At 29.3% G+C, this 18,302-nt stretch overlaps 1 protein-coding gene across 2 annotated transcripts in view; it reads left to right on the top strand.

Moving 5' to 3' along the window:
• LOC106478111 (mothers against decapentaplegic homolog 5-like) overlaps positions 1–13,409 on the top strand; it is a 40,233-nt gene extending 26,824 nt beyond the window's left edge. Inside the window, exons 5-8 of one of the 2 annotated variants that reach the window (XM_022381578.1) lie at positions 3,625–3,717; positions 7,865–8,086; positions 9,031–9,191; positions 10,061–13,409. In XM_022381578.1, the coding sequence (XP_022237286.1) occupies positions 3,625–3,717; positions 7,865–8,086; positions 9,031–9,191; positions 10,061–10,300 (716 nt within the window). In that variant the 3' untranslated portion in view covers positions 10,301–13,409. Of the gene's footprint in view, positions 1–3,621; positions 3,718–7,864; positions 8,087–9,030; positions 9,192–10,060 lie in introns of both variants that reach the window. The other variant, XM_013938629.2, reaches the window with a different exon arrangement.
• Positions 13,410–18,302: the final 4,893 nt, after the last annotated feature.

The following is an 18,302-nucleotide window of genomic DNA, read 5'->3' as shown; positions in this document are numbered from 1 at the left end:
TAAGAAATACAGCATAAAATCATCTCTCTTTATTGGTTATAAGCATGGCATTCAACTTAAAACTATCACTTAGCAACACAGCTTTTAATTTGCAAGTGGGCGTGGCTTATCTCCTGGACAAGTTCTTGAAGTGTTCTCCAATTACTCATAAAAAAAAAAAAAACCGTGTACACTGTACTTTGAATGTCTGAGAGAATGTTTATATTATACATACAGTTTCTTCTAAAAGTTGATGTTTGTAACTGCATGCATTTTACATAATAAGAAAAAGCACAGTTTTAAATTATTGTTTTAGAGGTTTCTTTTGAAATAAAGGAATAATAACTTGGATAATATAAAACTTTGAATTATAATGTACATGTAAGTAATAATTTCATTAAAATGCATTGTTAGTAAAGTGGTTTAATTAAATTTTCAATGTAATGCAGTAACATGCACTAAAAATAATTTTAAAATGGTGCTGGTTCTTACATTTCGAATGTAGCTCAGTAAATCCTCATGACATGTGTAGAAAAGGATGCCCATAACAAGAGGGTTAAAGGGACATCATACAGGCTGACATGAGAATGAATCTGAATAGGTTTTTTGTAATTTTGCTTTCATGACGTTGCTGTATCATCAGTTTCAGAGACATCCTTTTGCTGTTTGTGGTTATTTCAAGCTTGATGGAATCTGTGTCTTGTGATTTTTTTGAATATTCTGCCCAACAACCATTAACCATTTCCAGGGTGTCAGGGGTTGGGAGTAATTCAGATGTCACAATGAACAGTATAAAACTAGAAAGATAAAATAATGAAGTACATTCTCTTCATATATATCAAGAATCTATTTATATCATTTCTTCCATTTAGGACTTTGCATGTTCTTTAACAATTATATTTGGTTTAGGCAACCCAAGTATTCCTTTGTTGCCTAACTTTCCTGTTCACAATTTTAGGAGTATTTAAGGTTGGGAAATTCTTTAATTATAAAAAAACCATGGTCTCTCTTTATGGGACTGTTGTATGATATATGTACTTCTGAATTTGTTGTAAACAAAATTCCACCCTCTGCACTGGAGCTGTTTGAGAGAGTGTTGCCCTTTGGAAGTGAACACAGGATGCCACATGATGTCTGATGATGCCTCAGTGGGTAAGTTCCCCACCTCCATGTGCACATTCTTGAGTACCAATCGAGATATTGGAAATGAAACTACCGTTATCACTAGATATTTCAGTTCCAACCAGGATGGGGATTGTCTATGTTTTTATTCTTAATTGTTTATTGTTTATGCTTCCATCACAGTGTCTTTACATTTTTGGTATGAATGAAGAGGGACTACTGCCTCCAGAATAGAACTTTTTATAATACATATCTAGGCTTCTCCCCCAAGAGCCTTCCACTATAGGAGCAGGGACATGGTATTCTTCCTACCTGCTTGTGCCACCACCTGTGTCCTATTGTGGACTCCATAAGATCAAAACACCATTACCAATCTCAAAATTGGTTCCTTTGCATGAATTAAAGGTTGTCATGGATAAAAGAGGTACCTTGCTGAGAAGAATGCCTTCTTTCCAAATGTTCTTTATGTCCTGTTTCTTTTATAAGGCTGGTCTACTACATTCATTCTTACTAGATTCAATTTTGAAGAATTTGTTTGTTGTCCTGAATTCTACTCGGACTCTGCTTGGCTTTTTTGTTGTTGTATATCTTCCCACCCTGTTGTTGTTCATTGGTTCCCACCTCATTTACAATGTGGGTATCCTGACTTTCAGCGTTTCGGGGGTAAGTATGCTTGATTTAAATTTTACATTCATATAATTAAATTTATTTTCAAAAAGGTATTACCTCTGAAATATCTTCCCTCCTGGCTTCCCACAACTGGATTTTCATCACAACTGCAACTTTGAAACATATCTAACTTATGGCAGGAAAGCAGAGCTTATGTAAAATTAATGATGCATGCATAATAAGACATGTTGAAAAGTAACGTTATGGGTGACATATGTATGGTATGAAACTACGTAAAACGCATTTGGAAGTTTTGAGTCACGTTGTGTTCATAGTATTAGCTCAAACCCAACAGTACCTTTTTGATATTCATTTTACTTCTACAAATGTAAAATTGATAAATTATAATCCTACATCAAATATATATATATTAATTTTGGTTATGTTTTTTTATGTTTATTTTAAACAAGCACACTCTGACTCAACAGCAGCAGAAGCGGTAGGATATTTTGTAGGAACCATATCCAGCGTGTAGTATTTTTTTCTGAAAATTTACAGAAATATACATTATTTTATGAGGAATCAAAGTTGTATTCTAAGTTATAATTGGGTAACATCCAAAGAAGTTATAATGTTCTTTTTTTCCGTAATTCAGACAATGGTCATAGCATTGTAGCAGTACATTATCTGTGGAATACTTACTATTCCCAAATGTTTTTGTGAAGTCTATGGGATACTGCTTATAATTTAAAAGTGCTTGATCTTCTTGAGATGGAAATGTTGTTGAATTCAAAGCTAACCTAAAAATGTTAAGTAGCAAAATGTCTGAGGTGTTACAAGTGTAGAAGGTGTGGATGTTGTTCACAAAGCCATAAAAGTGGTCAAAGAAGCTTTCATGGAGGAGATGCTATCAAGTACCCAAAGAGAAGTATGTCTGCGTATCTGAGTGGTAATCCTATGCATGTATCCAATGGCTTGCCTTTATATGGGGTTGAGAGCAGAAGGAAAAATAACGATTTAAGATCAGGTAAGAAACAGATTGCAAAGAGTTTTTTGAGTGAAGTGTAAGAATATTTCATGAATAAGAGGAAATAGGAGTACTAAAATATTGATAAAATAGCATGACCATAGTGTGCAAGTGGTCCATATTGGTAAGATAGAAACATCTTAATGGCTACTCAGACCAAAGAGAACAGCACAACAAAATGATTTCTGCATCTTTTGGATTTCTGGATCTCGTGGGATATCCCTACAACCTACCAAAATAGTCACATTTTATGCCGTTGAGTCAAAGATTGCTTGTTACTGTATTTCTGAATTGGTTATAATACAGGTAAGTATAATTTGTTACAATTTTTCGTTATAAAATTGTTTTTGTTTTTTTTCTAAATATTGAGCTGTTATTTTTCCTATATTTTTTTAATAATGTAGGTCTTACAAACTAACACAGTTGTTTATTCACTGAATAGAGTTGCTGTAGTATGCATTAATTGAATTAATAAGATAGAAGTAAATTTTTTCTTCACAATTTTGAGATTGGTAATAAAGTAGTTTTCAGTTTGGGCTCACTATTTATATTTATAAGTTGGTAAGGAATTACATGACACCCTACAAAACAAAATGTTTATCTTCTTCTCATGTTGGGAATGATAAAGTAGATTTAACAAGCTCATGTAGCTCTGGTAAGACTGAATTTTCATACATTTTGGTTATTTTAAAAATATGTATATAACTTCAGTAATAATTGAAAAGTCTTGCAGGAAACAGTGCTCTTGATTGGTTGTGATGATGTTCAGATTAAGTTTGATAAAGAAAGCTTTTAACCCTTTAATTGTTTTGTAAATTGAAAGATTTGAATAAATTCATTTTGTTGTGAGCTCTGTTGGTTTTTATCTTTTGTCAAATTCATAGCAGAAACCCCACCACCTGCCTATAGCCCACATGATGATAGCCAGCAAGGAAGTGAAAGCAGTCATCAGGCAATGGATACTTCGAACATACGTCCTGGTATGTGTTTGTAGTATTAGTACTTTTCTACATGTTATATGAATTGTTAGAAAAACTTGAATAATATTTACCTAATGGATTGAAATTAAAGTTGGACAAAATAAATTTGATATTATATTCATTATTGTTATTTTTGTAACAGGTGCATTTAACTATAGAATAAAAAAGATGTATCAACATACGGTAAATAGATTGTTACTAAGGGACTGTGAAAATTAACAACAAAAACACAGAAAGAGCCAAAAACACATTTCAAAGTTGAAGATGAAATAACATTTAAAAAACGTAAAATCCTTTCTGAAATTTTATCAATCAAATTCTTGCTTCTAAAGAAAGAGAGAACTTGTATTCCAGTGGCTATTTTGGACATTATTATTTTAATGTATTCCATTTTTTAATGGTAGTTTTGTAAATTTAATCAACCACTTATAATCAAATGATCATTTGTTTTGGCTATTTTTATTTAATTTTTAAATTATTCAATAACAACAAAAAAACTTACCTTCATACAATTAAATTTGAATACAAGATGCCATTAAGTTTGACAATGTAAAATTTACAGTTACTTGCTACTTTTTTATCAATTAACTCTAAAACAACAACTGCTAATTACGGTAAAGATAAAGTTTATTTTATAGTTACATTTATTGACAGAAGTATAGAACTGATTAGATTAGAATCTATGATTAGAAACACTTCTGTGCAATAGTTATTACTTATCACTTGCACAATTAAATATGAAACTATTATCTACTCTTGCAAGAGGGACACTGGCAGCAGAATCTTTAATAATAATAATAATGTGTTAGATAACATAACCAAAGAGGAAATACACAACACTTTACCATCTCATAATAAATATAATCATTGCCTTACATTTATTTTCTGATTGACAACATAGTTGATATTGATGATTTTCGACTCTTCATAAGCAAAGTTACTAAATTTCAAGAAAATTTTGAAGTTAACTGGAATTTCACAAAACAGATAATTAGTAAATCTCTAATTACTTTCACATAAATGGTATAAAAGGAGAACTTAAAATTAACCCTATTTAATGGATTGTTAAACAGAGTAAAGGAAATCCATTATATATATATTACAACTTTATGTAAAGAACTAGGGTTTAATGTATAAACACTAGAACCTACAGGTGACAAGTTGCATAAGCATATTAAAATCACTAAAGAAAGTATGCACAAACAATTACTGTTTTATCAGACTTTGGTGTACACCCTGAAAAATCTAATACCTTAATTATTATATTCTCAAACTAGATAAATCACCATACAACCACAGGTTCATTGTTGATGCTAAAAAAGCTATCACTAAGGGTTATCAGTTCTAGTTGGTAAATGGCTAAAATACATTAAAGAGTATTTAAGCAAGAATTGTAATATTATCATCTGTGGTTCCATTGGATATAAAGAGACAATTTAAGACTAAGCCAAAAACAGTAGAAACTTTTTATTTTAATGATCTTTACTCTAATACTCCTATTGATCAAATTAAAGCATTTTTCATCAGCAAGTTCAAGATTATTTAAGAATTTTGTTAAACACTTTGTATAGGTAAACTTAGGTGTTTCTATAATAATGTTATTCATAATAAATATTGTTTTACAAATAAACAAATTCTTATAAGCCAAATATTTTTTACTTGACAACACATTTATAAATTTAAACCAACATGTCTTTCAGCAAATACAGGGAATACATGTAATCGATAATTTCAGCCAACAACTTGTAGATTTGCATGTATTCAAACTTGAATTTTCATGTTAAATAAACATATCTTGATATTTTAAATAAAAACTGTAATCATGCTTTACAAACTAGTCATGCTTGTAGATATATTGATAATATCCTTATATCTAATTATTAAGGTTTGCTTGACACAGCTGAACAAATACATCCACCATAACTTACAAACATAGCACAGTATACCTGGATTTAGTATAAGCATAGTTAATCAAACATTCAAGCTCAAAATTTTCAGTGAAACAGATGCATCAAACTTTGAAATTAAAATTTTCCATTGAATTATGCTACAGTGTTTACTACTCACAGCTTATTTGACACAGTAGGATTTGCTTAGTGTTACAAGGTTTCATTAGATAGAATTCATAAACTCTGTCATTTTTCACATATGAGGTTTCTGTTATCACATTTTGAACACCAGATTTATCCATTTTTTGGTAAATTCAACAGTCTTCTTGCAACCAATTATGGGATTCATAATTTTACAAAATATTGTGACCTTTTCAAACCTATGACTTCTACACCTAATTACTTAACAGTTTTTTTAAGGTAATAATTAACAACTTTAGTTGATCAACTGCTATTAGTTTTAAGCTCTTGCTGTAGTTGATGTAATCAGTATAGCATTTATATTACATAACATGTCATTAGTTTAGTTATATTGCTTTATGTTAATTTCTTTGTCATGTTTACCATTATTTGTTTAATTCTTATTTTTATTGTGGTCTTTCTCATATCTTATTTTTGTTTATACATTTTGCTTACTTTTTAGAATTGAACTGAATTTATTATTTCTGAGTCCGTGTTTTTGGTAAGGATAGTTGAAGTCTGGATTAGTTGTGTTAAACACAGCCCATAATATGTAAAGTAAACCATTTTTCTTTTTGTTAAATATAACTTTACTATTTTCATCAGAATGTTATATTGTCAGTACATATTGCACATTTATGTTAATTATTTATTCTCTTCCTTTGTGAATATTAGATTTTTGTTGTACTATCTGTACAATTCCACTATTCAAATAAAGTTAAATAAACATGTAGATCTGTCTCAGATGTTAAACTATTATAATGTTACACTTTTAGAACTGTTAAATAGTTTTGCATTTACTGGTGCCATGATTTTCAAGTGACAAGAAATCAGTGATAGTGCATGAAACAAACACCTTGTTTTTATGTGTTTTGAAATTATTTTTAATCTTTCTTTAATGTTAGTTTCGTTAACAGTGTTGGGGTCATTAAAAAAAAAAGTGTTATGTTAACATGGCACAATTAAACAGTTTGCAGCCATGTTTCTTCTAAATGTTCTTTTTGTGCATGTAATAATTCTAGTCAATCAGAACCAAGAACACTGTTTATGGTGAGATCACTCAATAATCTTTCACTGGAAATAATAAAATCTTAGAAAAGTCTGATGAGGGATGGTTGATTGTTAACAAAGTGCGATCTACAATAAACAAACCTTTTTAATCAACAGAGACTCTAAATTAAGAAATCAACAAATATTTTTCAATTTTGTAGTTTATACATTTCATTTTGTACTTTCAGTATATAGAATAACAACAATATTAGGTTATACTTTTGTTGCTAAGCGACATGACAAAAGCCATTGTTGGAATGCATTTTTACACTGACTTTTCTTTATATATTAGAAGTTATTATATAAGAAACCACTTCTTTTCCATGTGGTTTTTCACTAGCTTGTCTCGTTAAAAAGATGTACATGTGTGCATGCACATGGATAAGTAATAATACCCAGATGCACACCCTCAGGGTCCACTTAGTATGAGTACAAAATTTCAGGTTTCTAGGTTCTTTTCTCTTAGAGCTATGGTGGTTACATTTCTTTTCTATGTGGTGTTCACTAGCTTGCCTAATAAAAAAGATGTGCACATGCATGCACATTGGTAAGTAATAATACGCAGGTGCACTTAGTATGGGTGCAAAATTTCAGGTTTCGAGGTTCTTTCCTTTTGGAGCTATGACAGTCACAGACATTCCCTTTCATTATTATAAATAGCAAAGATACCCAACTAATGAATCAATGCTTTCTAATCATTATAATTAAAAATGTCATATTATATTAGCTGTATTAATTACTGGGTTACTTCATAGTAGTGCTCTATGTAAATAGCTTGTTTTGATCAGAAGTTAAGAATAATTGCTTGGAGTCTTCATATAGGATATTTTTTCACAAATGCTGTTGCCAGCTCTTTTTGTCATATTCTTGTTAATGCTCCAAATCAGAACACTTTCTTTAAAAAATTTCTTTATAATTTATTTAGAAAATGTATAGTACATATTTTAAGTTTTTACATAAAAATTAATGGTTCTTTAACCTTATCAACAATACTTACCTTTTTTTAAGTAATAACTGTGTTTTTGTAGATGTATCTCCAGTCACATATTCAGAGCCTCAATATTGGTGTTCCGTTGCATATTATGAACTGAATTCCCGTGTAGGAGAAGTTTTCCATACACATCATCACAGCGTTATTATAGATGGCTTTACAGATCCATCAAACAATAACAACAGATTTTGTCTTGGGTTGTTGTCAAATGTAAATAGAAACTCTACAATTGAGAATACACGACGCCATATTGGAAAAGGTTGGGTTTTTTTCTTGTCTTTTAAAATACTGAATTTTATATTAGTTCAATGACTTTATTACTATGATCTATATATATCAAAACCTTTGTCTCTCTTATGAGATGAAGACATTCTGATAATATGATGTACATTTGAATTAAATAATTTATAATTTATTACCCAATGAAACATGATATTATGTATATATACTATTCCATTCTAGATCTTGTAATTGTTTAGGATTGAATTTTTCAACTAAAAAAACAATTTTGTACTTTTTTGTTGGTAACCAACACAAGTTATTGATCACACCTCTTAACAATACTTGTTAATCCCTTTGTAAAAATTTACTGACTAGGAACTTGATTCAGAAAGACCACTTTTTCTTCTTTTTTTTTGCATTAAAAAAAGGAAATGTACACAGATGGTGTTCAGATGATATTATTAGTTACATTGGGTTTACAGTTACTAAAATCAAAGTGATAGAAGCATTTATTCTTCAAATTCCAGTTACTGTTCACTTCAGCTCTTATTACTATAGTGCTGAGACTGTAAGTCAGGCATTTGTAACAAGAGAACATTTTTATATCATCATAATTACATATCACATTCAGTATTTCTGATTTCATTCAGGGGTGACATTAAACATTTTTACTTGGTTGTCCCTGTTTGGCAATAATGTTAATTTCAGTGGTGAAAGTTTTAATATTACTTAATTTCAAAATCACATATTATATTTTAATGATATTAGATGTATTATGAATACTAATTTTCTTTGGTATTATGAAGAAAATTATATTACACACTTGATTTTACCTTAAAATATATTTAGTGATTTTCAAGAATGTATGTTTTATATTCCAGTGAGTGTAAGCATGAAGACATTAAATATTCTTAAAGCACTTAAGATTTTTAAGATTTTTTTTTCAATGTTTTTTATAAAGATAACTTTTTTTAAAATTAGGTGTTCACATGTATTATGTGGGAGGAGAAATTTATGCTGAATGCCTTAGCGATAGTGCCATTTTTGTACAGAGTCGTAACTGTAATCATTCACATGGTTTCCATCCTACTACAGTGTGTAAAATACCTCCTGGGTGTAGCTTGAAAATTTTCAATAACCAGGTGAGGAAATACAACATACTTAAAGTTCAGTTATTAAAATGCCCCTTGCTTAAGGAGCGAATTATGTTCAAACAACTACTGATGTTAAATATTCTTACTTTTAGATAAGACATTGAATATAAGCTATCTGGTAGCTTAGCAGTATGTAAAAAACAATTTTATAAATGATGAAAGTGGAGAAAATTATTGATTTAGAACAATGCATGTGTACATGTGTTTTACAATACTAAGTCTGTATGGTGAATTCTATCCAGCTAAAGAATAAAGAAAGGCAGCCTAACAACATAGTAAAGAAACTGATTTTCCCATAAATATAATTACTTTTTTTCAATCCAAAAATTTGTCTGAGTTTATATAGATTAATATAAAAAAACTATAATACAAAGGTATTTTATAATTAAAGAACTTGAGGCATTTAATAATATATCCTTTGTACTTCTAATATTGTTTTGTTAATTTTATTTAATATGAAAAAAAAAAGAACATGAACTTATTGTTGTAAAGAACTACATTAATCCTACTGTAATGATATTTTTCTAATTCTTTTTATGTACTCTTCTTTATACAAGTTGTTTCAATCATAGGCCTACTTCAGATGTAAATGGAAAAGTTAGCAAAAACGAAATTAATATGTCCTTATATGATCTTCAAAGTGTGTGTAACAATGTGAGTTAAAGGTCATTATGGTGTAACTCTCAAATAGATTTGTTTAGAAATTCCATGTTATTAATCATGATTATACAAGTTTTGTTGTGTGTACAACTGTTTATAGTATATATTTTATAGCTGTATGTTGAATCATTATTGATAAAAAAAAAGTCATTTGTATAGTTTTTATTACAGATTACTGTTTACAATTTCATTTGCAGGAGTTTGCTCAGTTGTTAAGTCAAGCAGTAAATCATGGATTTGAAGCAGTGTATGAATTAACAAAGATGTGCACCATTCGCATGAGTTTTGTCAAAGGCTGGGGAGCTGAATATCATCGTCAGGATGTTACATCCACACCATGCTGGATTGAAATCCATCTTCATGGACCTCTGCAGTGGCTGGATAAAGTACTAACTCAAATGGGCTCACCACACAATCCAATCTCCTCAGTCTCATGACAGAGGAATATTATTCTTGGTTGGATTTTTATGCATGTGTATGTGTGTAAGTGGTCACAGTTAAGATTCTACAGAATTTTGTTTTTCAAAACAAAAATTAACTGTTTTGTTTTTCTTCTCATGAAATAAAAGTTTAATCATTCAAATTTAACTTTTTATGATAATTTTTTAAGAAAAATATTTTTATTACTGTAATAATCTTTTTATGAATGTCAAAAGATAAGTCAAACTGTAAATGAAAATTTTTAATTGTATGTGAAATTTCACCATTTAAAAAGTTTTATAATTCAAGTTCAGCAAATACCATGCCAATCTCAATTCATCATTTTTATTTGTACATAGTTCATTAAAATGTATCTAGTATTTTAACCAGATGTGTTTTTTTATACTTGATACATCATAGTTCATGCTTAATAGTATAGAAAACTTTTTGAGTGCCATGGAAACTAGTAAAGTGACTGTAAATTACGTATTTATGTCATTAAGGATGTATCTTGAAATTTTTTATAGTCATTCATGTGATACTTTTCTATCACCTGTAAAACTATTTTCATTCCAGAACTTGTTTTCTGAGAATACATGTGAAAGTTGTGATGTTTATAAAAGTAGTAAAAACCACATAGATTGTGCTAATTAAAGTAGTTTGTAAGTACTATATCCTTTAGTACATTTTCAGCTCTGGTTGCCACTTTTTATCAACTGTAAGTGTTACTTTGGGTATTTAAAAACATGAAAGTGTATTTTTCAAAATTGTTTAATTTGAAAATCAAGGGTAGAAATTTGATCCATTATCAATAGGCTTTCCACTACAGATTTGTTGCTAAGAATTGTGTTGTTTTTTAGAATAAAACCAGTAAAGTAGGTAAAAATTATACAGATATGTTTTATATAAGAGTATATGAACTAATTTTAATGATATTAAAGGGTTATTATGATTCTCGGATTAAGGTATCTAACATCAATTTCTGCACTGTTACATGTCTTACTCAGCCTTTTGCTTTTTTTCCATAATGTCTTTTAGTTATGTATCATCTAAATTTTAAACAGCAGTTTCTACTTCCAGTACAAGTAGGTTCTGCAACAAATTATCATGAACTATTAATCATTCTTTAAAGTTTACTTAGTATATTCCATGATTACAACTAACTACCAGCATACAAATTAATAATTATTGTTTTAAGCTTTACAGTTAATAGAAACATACTGTATTAGCAGCTTCAGTGAATATTTGTTGTTGTTGTTGTATCTTTCTTTGTTACAAGAAACAGAAGAAACTGACAAACCAAATGAAAGTCTTTAATGTGAAACTTTATCAGTTAACATGATCAGTTCTGGAATAACATTGTTCTTGGTATTTATTTTCTGTGAAAAAATGAGTCCTAGATTGTTTATTGATTAATTTCAAGTCGTTCATATGTTTGTTTTAATAAATTTTTTGTAATATTAACTTGTTCTTTTGCTTTATATTTATTAGGTTTGGTAAATTCTCTAATTGTATTTGCTCTGTACACAGTGGTGATAAGGTTAGTCATAATTATTTGTTAAAGTAGTTAACATTTAATCTTACATATAGAACAAACGAAATAGTACTGATATTTAAAATGTTTATAATTGAGGTATTTAAAGTTATTGAAACATTTTTTCACAATGTAGAGAACTGTTATGTTGCATTTGGTGGTTTTCTGTCTTTAATTTGGTACCACATGAATTGTTTATTTTGTAATAGGTGATATATACACATGCATACTTTCTTTTATATGTAATTAAAGAAAGAAAAAAATTGTATTTTAAATGGCATATTTAGTTTATGCCAAGAGGAATATAACCTTTATTTTTAGTTCAACAGTGAATATTTTCTGACTTAATTAACTGCATAAACAATATTGACTTGTATTAATTCTTTGAAAGAAACTGTTATGTATTTGTTTTAGACTCTTTTGTAAGTAGTTTCTTTAATTGATAAGACATCAAGCTTTGCATTTCATGTTGAAGCCACATACTTTTTTTGCAAAAATTATCAAGTATACCAAGTCAACATTACTTTTATTCATTATTGATACTTTTGGGAATTTTTTTACATTTTTATTTTTTGAAGAAACTTGTTAAAGCAGAATGTTTCTGTTTCAAATGTGAACTTGAAAAGATATTGATTTAGTATAGTATAATGGCATTTAATTTTTGTTGGGTATTTTTCTTGTTTCCATAATGGTGTGAAGTATGCCAATTATGGCATTAGGGAAGTCTTATTTACACTTTTCTATCCCTTTTTTATGGTAGGACTGTACACCTGCATTTTCTACTCCTAGGAAACATATGAGCATACTTTGACAAGGTTTTTTACACTGAATTTAAGGATACACATTTCTAGATTTTTTATTCAATTAAATATACAATGAATAAATCAAATATAAAAATTTTGATATTCTGTCAAATTTCTGTGGTTCCTGGGAATACAAAATGGTTAAAAATCTTTTAATAATGATTTGGTGTTAATCTAGTTTTACTTTGACATTTAATTTTCATGGCTATTTCACTTCTTTCTGTTATTTGCAATATCACTATTACAACATTTAGAAGTCTTTTTTTTAACAAATTAAGTAACGTTTCTTTTATCAACATCGTATAAATTTTTCAGTTTATGTAAAATTTGATTGACAAGTTAGACCACAATGAGCTTTATAAACATTTTCATTAAATTTTAAGATTAACTGGTTTTAAAAATAAATAGCTACCTTTGCCACAATATCAGTGTAATATTCTAATTACAATGTAGTTAAGACATTTTGACTTACTGGTGTTAAATTTATAACCTTGGAGAAGAAATATATGCTTCATTCATTATATTAATGATTCTGTATTTAATTCTAACTTTCATTTTGACAAAAAAACCTTTGCCAAACACTTTTCACCAAATTGCAGTGCATGATAATTCTATAATGCCAAAGTTTACACTTGAAAGAGTGTTAATGTTCTGTCCAACTTTGATTTTCATGTTTTATATGTAGTTTGTAAATGAATTGTTCAGTATATGAAAAAGAAAAATGTTCCTGTTACATCCCTGGAGTATGTGTAACTTTAAAGTGTACTTTGAAATAAAGTTTTGCAAGTATGTTGTTTTGTCGTCGTTGTTTTTCTCAACTAATTGTAGCTGATTATTATTACCAATTGCCATACAACTTATTACCCATAATGCAAATATCATAGTTAAACACAGGATAATCCTTGGATAAAGCTTTTGAGAAATGTAATTAGTTTTGAATCTTTTTATTAATAGTAACCTGTAATAAAATTAGTTTTGAAGTCTTTGTTTTTTATTTGGTAATTAGTGGATTAATGAAGGGGCATTGATTCACTTTACTACCTCAGTCAATGGTGTATACATATTCCAAATTAATATACTCATCCCATTGTTTGTGTTATTGCAGACTTGATTTATTATCTATGACATATTTTCTAGTGAGTAAAAAAGAGATGACTATTTGAACAACAACAAGCATCTCTTACACATTATTACTTGTAGTTTATATGAAACAACCAATTTTCATTTGTGGAGTTTGGAGCTGTGGTTTGTTTTTACAACACATTTTTTGATATTTTGTGACTTTCTCCACAACTCTAAACAAATTTAGGAAATATCTAAAATAACAAGGTCACAATTTGGAAAGATAATGATAAACTAAATTCTGATGGTTTAAGACCAGTTTTGGATTATGAAAATTTGACTTACTCTCTTATCGTCAGGTTGAGAACTTGTTAGTTTTTAATTTTAACGAGTTATCCAACTCTTACCTTTGTCCATATCTATAAAAAAAACTTGTATTCTATTTATGATGCTTGTCGTTTTAATAGTTTTCTTTTCATACTCAAATCCCATTCTTACACTTAGTTTCTAAGCAGAATTATTTTTATTTGAAGTTGGTGAAAATATTTTAAATTTAGTAATTAAGTTTTAAAAGAAAAAATGCTTCATCATTAAATACTTGAAAGTACAGTCCTACAAAGTGTTTTATTCTTTAGTTTACTAAGCTTTTTATTTTTATTACCTATTTGGACATCATGCATTTAATCATGAGAAATGACACTATATGTATTTTTGTATATTGATTTTTGCATATTCAAATCACCAGGTGAGTTGGCTATTAGTTTATGGACTTGCAGCAATGAAATTCAGGTTCTGATTCCCTGCAATGGACACTGTGCAGATAGCATATTGTATAGCTTTGCAGTAAAACAAACAAATTATATCATTATTATAAAGCACTAAAAGTTGAAATGTAAACGAAATGAGTACAATGCAAAATTGTATCAATAAAGTTAAAAAGTCGTATATAACTATAATAATATCTTGGAATGCACTTACACACAACGATCTTATACTTTTCACAACTGTTCCTAAACTTTTTGTCCATTTCTTTAGATCAGTACTTGAACGATAACATTTTCTAGTAATGGTAGTCTGATTTTACAGTAGATAATGGATTCTGTTACACTTAAATACCAACTTTTATCTTTAGTTGAATTAACTCTTTATATCAGCATTTGCAGGAAAAGGTATTTCTTAAATGGCTTTCCTTTATATTAAGATGAATCAACAAAATAAAATATTTAAGTAACATATATCTGTCATGTAAGAAAAGAAACAGACCATCGTTTTGTCTTCCATTTAGTTGAGAAGCCTCTTAACGTTTGGTCAACAGTATGGAACTGTTAGAATGAAGAATCATCTTTTAGATTTTTTATTGCTGCCATATTGTTATCAATGTCTGGCCATTCATGCAAAGTACTTAGCAGCACAACTTTTTATTAAGAGCAAAATTAATTAAGAACTTTGCACATATTTTACGAACACCATACGAGATGGCAGTTCAACGCATATTTATTCTTACTGTACTACATATTGTGAGTTTCATATACATTAATTTCTTCAGTTTTTAACTCGGAGAGAAATGATCACAAATTACGTTACGCTCGATATTTTCTAGCCTTTAGATTGTGTCTGGCATAGCCTCTTTTTTGTGTTTTGTTCTTGTGCTTGTCTTTTTTCTTTATCTGTATGAACTTTCATATTATAAACATAAGATGTTTTATTATCACAAGAAACCCAAATTTTGATGTACACTTTCAAGATTTGCTTGGAAATATAGTTCCTGCAATGTGACAAGATCTTTTAAAGATCACATTTTCTGATGCTACATAACATAGTCGAAGAGTCTGTGTTCATTGACTAAAAATGCTTTTTTATAGGATCAACTTTTTATTTTGTTTACTTTTTTCTATTCTTCAACAATATCAAACTGAATGCATGTTAAAATTTATTATGTGCCAATGTTCATGGAAAAACTGGTCTACTGTTCCGATTCAAAAGCTATTTTCTTCCTCTGTTCTTTGATGTATAAACATGAGCTAGTCCCATACACTAAATAAACATTGCACTTCGTTAGAGTCCAAATGCTTCTATTTTGCTTCATGAAGCGTCTCCTTGTTTTCCTATTTAAGGATTTTTTTTTATAATGCCCTTTTTCACAAATAGATTCAACACAGATAACTTTGTATCTATTTATTTTTGCGTATCCAGTTAAACCTGGTGTTTCTTTGTCAACATTTACATTTGACCTTTACCCAGTTGGATGCTTACATGGTATTGTAAACCGTTTCATTTCTTTATTTTTTTTAACAAATACACCACCATTTCTTTAGCATCACCAATATAATTTTCATTAAAAGTATCATTTTCATGTGTCTTGTATCACTAGCATTTTTTATCAACTAATAGATTACCTTATTCACTTTCACAACTTCATTCCGCATAGTCTTCGCAAGACTTGTAAGGAGACTGAAATAAATGAATTTCACACTAGAAGCTTGGCCTTTTATGCATGTAAATGATAACTTAGTGTGATTCAGTAAGAAGGTTGACTCAATATGGTTCAATAAAATCACTGCGTATTGCATCATATTGAGTAATTTTATGCTTTTGCCTGTCACTCATTGTAAAAACTGACAAACATTTTATCAAATCTTTTTTCTTTTTTTTTCACAAAATACGTTATGGACCTTGGCAGTAATATTTCTTGGTTGCTTCGACCGCACCCATTTTTTTTTTATTTAACAACAGTATACAATATATTCTCAAATAGTTGTCAAACATTTTAATATTTATTATTAGAATTCCATTAAATTAAATTTTAAAGCAATCTTTGAAACTGGAGGTGATAGTTTTTTTTTCAATTTCTTATAATATATCCATTGAAATCTTCTTGGTCGCGCACCACTAGTCCTTGCGTGCTTCGTAGCCAGGTAGATTTGACCATTTGATTTAGGTAATCTGGGATACACCAGTGAATGTACTGAGTGCTCCATAATAAATATGTTATGTTAATATTACTTCTCAAGACACTTTCTGCTGACTCAATGGTAAGTTTGTGGGTTTTAATACCTGCGGAGGGAAGAGCACAGTTAACCCTCACAGAAGTTTTGTGCTTAACAGCAAACATTACAAAACAGTTGATCTTGTGCTTGATAACAATTGCATAAAGAATACACTTTCTACTTTGTTTTCTTATTGTTGTTTTTCAGGCAGCTAGAAAATTTTGAAGAATGATTATATGTAATTTTGGAACAGTTAATCTATCATATGATAACTTTTTTCTATCTTTGATTATCATATATTTTGTAAGATATATGAGAATTAAATTACAATATATCTTTCGCTAACGCACAATTTCATGTATACACTGTTAGCATAAAATTAGCTGGCCACTCAAATCCAAATATAGCCATCAGTACGCTGTGAAATTCTGTATAGATACTAAACAGGTAATACAAAAAGGTTAATGGTAAGAAATATACACCAGAGGACGCTATTAATTAAAGACTGCATTTTTATCTACGTAATAGCCTTTGTTGTCCACAACAGTAACAATTTGAAAGAGCATTAGTTATATGACATTGATATACAGCATGCACATTGACACCAAGTTGGCAAACCAACGGCTTAATGTAACCCCAAAGCCAAGTATCAACAGAATCAAACTGAGGGAATGCGCTTGCTTTGTGATGGGAAAACGTCTTCAATCTCTGAATGCATTTTACGCTTAACAAGTTATGAAGAATACCTCTTCATCCAAAACAGCTCTTCCCTACAGTTGAGGAATAACATGATTTTTCAATATGGATTTGTCATTTAGTGTATATAGTGCATATTGGTGTATAGAAGACATTTTAATTATTTTATTTTTTCATCTTCACTTTTGTTATTTCAACTTGTAACTTTGATAGAACTTTTGTTTATTACTGTTACGTATTTGAATTTCGAATAGTCTGAAGCCGAGTTAACTGATAATTTAAATTTAGTAGTTAAATTGTACTTTGGATTTAGTATTTAAATATATGCCGATATATTAGTTAATTTTCGATATTTGCCAACAAGATTGATACACACCGTCTTCGTTTTTAACACAAATACGTTTTAATATACACACAACAATACAATTTACAGTAACAATTATTACAAATATTTATTACAAACAAAGATTTATAAACAAAAGTTTCACAAACTTACAAACAATATAAAATCATCTTTCTAGTTTGGAACTCTCTTGATATCTTATCGAGGGTTTACGTTGAGCGAGATAATTACAAGTTGATCTAAGTACGATTTGCCGAAAAGCTAGCTAGCTTTGTTCTCTCACTGATCAAACGCCGATTTTTCCACCGTTGAAATTAGGTAATGTTTCCATAAAAATACTGATGTCCGATGAGAATCCACTGAAGTTAAATGAGTTGTAGTGTTCGAATTTTGTAAATGCTCCTGGTCAAATATCTTAAGTTTTCCGATTCATAAGCGTTATAAAAATCACAGTTATAGCTTTCGAAGTTTATAGCACATTGATTATAGCAAACTACTAATAGACACTTTTTTTCTTTTTGGCGCGTCGCGTTGGTTATATTTATAGCCGTGGGAAGGTTTTCTAGAAAATTTAGTCTTACGTAACAATACTGA

The sequence above is a fragment of the Limulus polyphemus genome, unplaced genomic scaffold (genome assembly GCF_000517525.1).
Source record: "Limulus polyphemus unplaced genomic scaffold, Limulus_polyphemus-2.1.2 Scaffold8, whole genome shotgun sequence".
Taxonomy (NCBI): Eukaryota; Metazoa; Arthropoda; class Merostomata; order Xiphosura; family Limulidae; genus Limulus; species Limulus polyphemus.
This window is presented reverse-complemented; position numbering and strand designations above follow the sequence as displayed.